Below are 7,300 nucleotides of genomic sequence, written 5' to 3' on the forward strand. Positions count from 1 at the left end.
AACCTATTAGTCCACGCAGAGAGGTGCAGGGGAGTGGCAGCAGGGCAGCGAGGGGAGCAGTCCTAAACGCTTTGGAGGGGGAGTGCTGGGGACTTGAGGGAAACAATTAGTCCAAATGTCTCAGGGTGTGTTTGGCCCGTCGCCACGCTCGTTTTTAATGTCAGGAGTATAAAAAGAGCTCAAGTGTTTCCAGATTATTTTCTGTGTTTTCTCTGTGACACGTAACCACTTTGCGAGGCAGCGGTTTGGACTTCAGCGGCTCTGTGTGCTCACATGAATTAGCACGACAAGGATGCAGTTTAGGTAGCAGGTCATGGAGGATTGAAAGCCTCTCATGAAAATGGATTTGCATGCAAGCAACCCTGGTTATTATCTGCTGATATGACAGCGTAAATGCTCAACACACACGCACGGCCCCTGATGTATTGCATGTCGGAGCTACCCCAAAAAGGTGGGTGTGTTTTCCCCCCATATTTTCTCTTACTCCACCGTACGTCTCGCCCTCGTTTCGTCTCATCTCGCCATATGTTCGGAATAAAACTTGCGGCGTGCTCAGCCTTCCACATTGTCTTCTTTTTTTTGATCCTACGTTCTCATAAATCGTCCTCTTAATTCGCCTGCGAATTTCACGATACATGTAGGACGACGATCTGGAGCGACCACAAGCCCACCCCTCGACTTTACTGGAAATGGGAAGCCGCGAATGAAAAAGAAGCATAAAAGAGAAAGACCATTTTGAATAAAACAAAATGTACTGTTGTACTTCAGTACATAAAAGATATTAAAGAATAAGAGAAGACTTCATCTAGGATTTGTCAGGCTAAACTCTCCCTAACTAAGTGCTTTCTGTGCGAGAGTGTGAAACCAAAGATAGACGTGGTCTGGTTGATGTGGTGGAAATTGTTTGCAGCTCAGGAGCGCGTTCCAAGTGCGGTTAAGCAGCGGTTGGGACAGTCTGGGTGAGGGTCAGGGCATGCCAGTCTCCCTGGTTCATCAGGTTTACAGCGCTGCACCGACGTGTGTGGTCATGTTATAGCGCGACGACTCGGATCGTTGCTCCTATACCCACACCGATCTCACCAGCGAGGAAGCGTTTACAGAGGTCGCAATATGTTTTTCTAATAAAGCAAAACACATGGAATCTGGTCAGACTTCCTGTGTGCATTATTTAATTCCGCACTGGAAGCCAGTGACTGTAATTTACATGTGGGCTCAAAGTCGCTTAAACCCAGGAGTGCTTTCTGAAAATCATTACCCGAGTCTTTGAGATGCATCTTGCAAAAACAGGCAAATTAAAACCTTGCTTGATTCTCCAGGACACTCAGAGTTCATGCGTGGTTGCGTTGTTTCTTCCTTTTTTAATCAAGCGCCCACAAATCCTGGCCAGACTTCTCCCCACAATACAGGCTGATGGAGAAGGTCTGTTGGAGCCTCAGTCTCTTCCTCCCGACACACACTGTCTCAGGCGCTGCCTATGAAGTTAATGGGAATATTTGTTTCTAGCAATACCTGACATTTGAAAGTTCAAATGTGGGGTGACACCAAGTGACCTTGAAAAGTGCCGACACAGCGAATCATTGAAGTTATATATTGACTCACAGGTAAAACACACTCCCACCACTCAAGTCCCATACTGCACTGCAACAGTTGTAGCCGGACCAAAACTTCTCAGTTGTCAGAAAGTAATTTCTTTTCTAGCTTCTTCTTACAGAGGCTATAACAAACTTCTCATACAGAAACACAACTTATCTTCTCACATTTATGCCATTGACACTTTAACCACCGCAGTAATTCACTCCTCTCCCATCTGATTTATGTACAGTGCGACTTGGGATACATTGTTAGCGATGACAAGAGAATGGCGGATCAAAAGAGGCTTCTGCGTCGAATTAACTTCTGAAGTCAAAAGTGAACTTGGGACACAGAGGTTGGCTAGAATCGTTTAGCACTGTCAGTTCGGGACATTGATGTCGTGCTGTTTTTCGTTGAAAGGTTCTGACGCCATCAGATGCTTCAGTAACGTACATGTGTTTTATATATTAAGGAGCCATGTTAAGTTGTACGGCTACACAAGTATGGGAGCCCATTATCAAAAGTAGTCAGTCGTTGTGTAAACAGCATCCAGCACAAAATGGTGACAGATTCAGTCTCCATGTAAACAGCTCCTGAATCTAAGTTAGGTGTAACAAAAAATCTAAATCATGGACAGACAGTATTTCGGAATTTGTATTTCGTTCGTTGCCCTGATGTGGAAGTTATGTTTCATTTGATCTGAGGTGGCGATTGAAAGTTGAGGGAGTTTTAGTGTAGATCACGTCCTTCACTTACAACAGGATTCCAAACCTACATCGCAATTCCGTCATAACGTCAAAATTCTGGCTTGACTCTACACATCGCATTAAAAAGATCCCAGGTTTTGTAACGCACAGCTGACGTATTTGTCCGCTGATTTCAGGAAGTAGTTTGTATGCGAAGTTTGTAATTACGATGAAAATCTGTACCGTAATTCTCAACCCCTTATATCACGAGTGTCGGAAAGTCGAGTCTGTTGGTACGTTTCAGAAGTGATGTCTATGCCGAGCTCAGCGTGTTCCAGTAACCAAAGCGAGAAGTTGACTGAAATGGTCCAAGTATGCCTTGGACCATTTCAGTTCTGGGGCCATATGAGATCTGATCTCGGCCACAGGTGGCCCTCGACCCATACTTTGGACGACCCTGTTCTGGAGCAGATAGATGAATTATATATTAATGTATTAAATAATAATATTTTTCTAAAAACGTTGGCCTCTCAGAATGAAGGTTGCAAGTTTGATCCCTACGCAAGTGTTTCCACCAGGCAGTTTCTTCCCAAAGTTCCCAAAACAAACAGGTTGATCGACGCCCCAAAATTGCCTCTCGCCCCAACTAGCTGGGACAGGCGAGGAAGTATATGAATGAATGTATAAGCAGTGAGATTATTCAAGACTTAAGCGAATGTCGCAGCCAATAGACAGCGGAGGACTTTTGTCGCAGCCAATCGCGAGAGGAAGGTGGAGTGAGGGTTTTAAAAGTCCGGCTCAAGTAGTGGACTCAGTGTGGCTCAGCGCACAGTGAGGAGGACAAGTGTCACGCTGCACCTCCATGGCAGAGCAGTGAGCGGGACTCGAACCCAGAGGACTGAACCGACGGATGTTATTGATGTTTTTTGTGTTTTGAGATTCACTCCTTCTTCGGGATCTTGCTCTGTAACGATGCTGAAAATGACGGAGGAGCATGACAAGTGCGAGCAGCCGTGCAGCCCGACCGGGACCAACAGCTCCATGTCCCAGGATGAGTCCGACTCCGATGCTCCGTCCTCCCCCACTGGCTCCGACGGTCCAGCCTCTTTGCTCGCCGGCTTGGGCAAGAAATTAGACTCCGAGGATGACGAGCGGTTCCCGGCGTGCATACGGGACGCAGTGTCGCAGGTGCTGAAGGGATATGACTGGTCGTTGGTGCCGATGCCGGTGAGGGGCAGCGGGTCGATGAAGAGCAAGCCACACGTCAAGCGACCCATGAACGCTTTCATGGTCTGGGCTCAGGCGGCGCGCAGGAAGCTCGCGGACCAGTACCCGCATCTGCACAACGCGGAGCTGAGCAAGACTCTGGGCAAACTCTGGCGGTGAGAAAAACTTTAAAATAAAAACCATCTCCAATGAACAGCTTTCATTTTGTGTGTAGCGTGATAAATAAATGTAAAGCAAACTTGTGGAAACAGTTTAGTTTGGCGCAAATCCGTGCGTTAATATTCAACACCAGTTAGTTCACGAGAAAATGTAGGAACATTTTTGTATATTTGTAATCTAAACAATCAGTTATCCCAAGGCAGGAAAGGAGGTATGTGCCATTTATCTAAATACAAGTGAAAATACATCCTTAACTGCCGAGTTTAATGGACGTAAAATAGTTTAATAAAAAGTTTTGGTTCTTAATATGAAAACGCATTTATGAAACTATATATATTAATTTTATGTTGGTGTATGATTATATTGTCTTGTGAGATTGATCGTTCTGATTTCTCAAAATACTTATAAAGGTATATTGTTTCATAATAGGCTGCTTTCTGAGAGTGAAAAGAGGCCGTTCGTCGACGAAGCAGAGAGGCTTCGAGTTCAGCACAAGAAAGACCATCCGGACTACAAGTACCAACCGAGGCGACGGAAGAATGTGAAGCCCGGCCAGAGTGACTCTGACTCTGGGGCAGAGTTGGCACACCATATGTACAAAGCTGAGCCTGGGATGGGAGGACTCATGACAAACGGACACCATCACCCTGAACACACAGGTGCGGTGAAAAGCACCTCTCATTCTGACACAAATCTTTGGAACTGCGGTTTATCTCTCTGTATAAATCGTCTAGTAGCCTCAAAATAAAAGGCTATCTTTGTTACCTAACTGGTTTCCTCTATTACAAGCCGCTGTAGAAAACAGGGATATTTTAACTCCAATTTAAACTTGAACTATGTCTCTCCTCTACAGGGCAGCCACATGGTCCTCCCACTCCTCCGACAACCCCCAAAACAGAGCTGCATCACGCCCTCAAGCAGGATCTTAAACACGAGGGCCGTCGCCTGGTCGACAGCAACAGGCAAAACATCGACTTCAGCAACGTGGACATCTCTGAGCTCAGCACGGATGTCATCAGCAACATGGAGACCTTCGACGTGCACGAGTTCGACCAGTACCTCCCGCTCAACGGCCACGCTTCCGGTTCCTCAGAGCACGGCCACAACACTGGCTCTTACACTTCCTCTTACAACCACGCAGCTGGATCGGCGTGGAGTCGCAAGGGCAACATGTCGTCCGCTTCTCCGTCCGCCAGCGACGCGGGTCAGCACCGGCTCCATATCAAAACAGAGCAGCTGAGCCCGAGCCACTACAGCGAGCGTTCGCACGGGTCTCCCTCCCACTCCGATTACAGCTCCTACAGTAGCCAGGCATGCACCACCTCGGCTACCTCAGCCGCCTCAGGCTCCTTCCCCACATCCCAGTGTGACTATACTGACCTGCAGAGCTCCAACTACTACAACCCGTACTCCAGCTACCCCTCCAGTCTCTACCAGTACCCGTATTTCCACTCCTCCAGGCGGCCCTACAGCAGCCCCATCCTCAACAGCCTGTCCATGGCGCCCACTCACAGCCCCACCGCGTCTAACTGGGACCAGCCCGTCTACACCACCTTGTCACGACCTTGAGAACAATCGGAAACTCTTTCAGATCGATGCACTACTAACGAAAAACGAGCAGCAGGGAGTCGAACCTGCCATTTGAAGGTGGAACAAAAAAAAAAGAAGAAGTGCCTGCTGATTTTATACAAAGTTATATTGTTGCAATGACACTTGTATAGACTTTTTACATGAAGAGAAATGTGTTATTGGTGAGCCAAACTCCTCCATGAGGACACGTCACTCGCATCCTCTTGTACATCGGAATTCTCCTTCATTTACGTGTACAAAAATAAGGACTAACTAGTCACAGCTTCACCGCAACCTTAACTAAATTTTTAAGTGTCAAAAGTCTTATGTATTTATGTTTTTTTTTTTTTGTGTGTGTGTGTTATTGAGTTTTCTAGTACACACATACGATGTGCGTTTGGTTTTCTATCTTTTTGACATCTGCTATCATTCCTTACAAAAGACACAATTCCAGAAGCGACACCATTCCGAGGTGGGACCAGGGCATCGCGCGGGACTGAACAGGTGCCTGGGAGCGAAGCTTGGCCAATTGCGATTAGTCATGACGGAGGGTTAAAGGAAATGGAGTAAAATAACACCACCGTCTCTGAGTGACACGTCAGCTGGACGCATGGGTGCATGCGTGTATCTGCGTGCGTGTTGGTGCGCAGCTTACTCAGGCAGCAAATACGACCCCCCAACTAAGTATTTAAATCTCACCCACCTTAAAGTGCCGACTCATCGCCGCAGCTTTTATTGCCTTTTAATCTTTCCTGTCAGTATTGATGATGATTTACTAACAAAAACGCACCACCGTTGTGGCGGTTTCTTAATGAGACAGCATTCCTTACAGCCTGCTGGATGTTTTTGCCGCTGAGAGCAACTGGTCCAAGTTTTTCTTTTTTTTTTTTGTATATTTTCAGGATGTATATTTTCGAGGCAGGCTGTAAAATTAACCGGAGTTTCACATGCACAGCTAACCCACCTTCTGGCCGTTTCCTTTCTTTTTAAAAAAGAATAAAATGTGTTTCTTTTTCTGGATGTTTCTCGCCTTATTTTTGTGCCCAAGGTTGATGTAAAACACACAGCACATCTTGGATGAAGCCAAATGTGTTCAAGTGTCTGTTATTTATGTTTCAATAAAAAACAAAAAAATATATTGAAATATTAGTTTACACAAACAGTTTTGTTTACAGAAAAAATACTCTCAATTTCCGGTGTTTAAATCTAAAACGATGCATATCATATAGCAACTACTAATGATTACTGTGTCAAACTCAAGGCACGTGGGCCAAACCTAGTCAGCCTAGTCATTTTACGTGGTCATAACTGTCACAAAATCATTCACACCACTACTTATTCTTAGCCTCTTTTACCATATTCCTATGATCACTCAATGTGATCTGAGTGTTTAAGGTAGGTTGTTCAACAAGCTTTTTTTTTCTAGCAAAACAGAGACAAAAATATTTTATGAGGTTGGCATCACTGGCAAAAGAGGCTGATGTAAGTAACCACAAGGATGCATTCAATTCCCTCCAATACTAAAAAAAAAAATAAAAAAAATAAATAATAATAAAAAAAAAAAAAGTACTGTCCAGTTGCAGAACACACTTTAGTCATGAATTACTTCTATTCATTTGGGTGAACTTTGGAAAGTTGGAGGTTTGGAGATTGGAAAAATGCAACAAAAACATGTTATTATTAAAGCACAAGGTAAGATATAAACATGTATAATACAGGTACTGCTGTAATACCAATGCAGTTCATGACCCTTTCACGATGTTTATTTATTTAAAAAAAATCTGGATCAGTTTTCAAGCAAAACTTTAGATTCGTGAGAACATGTATCGGCATGAAGCCGATATTTACTTGCTTCCAGGTTTCGACCATGGACAGCAGTATTTATATGGTACTCTGAAAGAACGTTGTTTCGCTTTTCCTGAAACCTCTCAAATCTCTAGTTTAGTGACCAAGAAGTGACACGTCATTAATGTCCACCAAACAAGGCAGGAGAAGAATGAGGAGACACTCCGCCGGTCCAGTGAGGAGAATGCCAGCGTTGGTCCTGGCATGCATGCCAAGCAACCTTCCCCAACCAGCTCACAGAG

At 45.0% G+C, this 7,300-nt stretch overlaps 1 protein-coding gene across 1 annotated transcript; it reads left to right on the forward strand.

Moving 5' to 3' along the window:
- The first annotated feature begins 3,095 nt into the window (after window positions 1-3,095).
- Window positions 3,096-6,233, forward strand: LOC128751153 (transcription factor Sox-8-like). The gene is made up of 3 exons (XM_053851996.1): window positions 3,096-3,640; window positions 4,074-4,303; window positions 4,498-6,233. Exons 1-3 carry the CDS (start codon window positions 3,231-3,233, stop codon window positions 5,211-5,213), a joined length of 1,356 nt encoding a protein of 451 aa, XP_053707971.1. The 5' UTR covers window positions 3,096-3,230; the 3' UTR covers window positions 5,214-6,233.
- The last annotated feature ends 1,067 nt before the right edge of the window (window positions 6,234-7,300 follow it).

Source organism: Synchiropus splendidus, chromosome 19 (genome assembly GCF_027744825.2).
Source record: "Synchiropus splendidus isolate RoL2022-P1 chromosome 19, RoL_Sspl_1.0, whole genome shotgun sequence".
NCBI classification, from domain to species: domain Eukaryota; kingdom Metazoa; phylum Chordata; class Actinopteri; order Syngnathiformes; family Callionymidae; genus Synchiropus; species Synchiropus splendidus.

Excerpts from the sequence above, each read along its gene's own strand:
- LOC128751153 (XM_053851996.1), top strand. The coding sequence starts at position 3,231 with ATGCTGAAAATGACGGAGGAGCATGACAAGTGCGAGCAGCCGTGCAGC. Across the intron at positions 3,641-4,073 it reads ACTCTGGGCAAACTCTGGCG|GCTGCTTTCTGAGAGTGAAA; the intron begins GTGAGAAAAACT and ends GTTTCATAATAG. Across the intron at positions 4,304-4,497 it reads CCATCACCCTGAACACACAG|GGCAGCCACATGGTCCTCCC; the intron begins GTGCGGTGAAAA and ends TCTCCTCTACAG.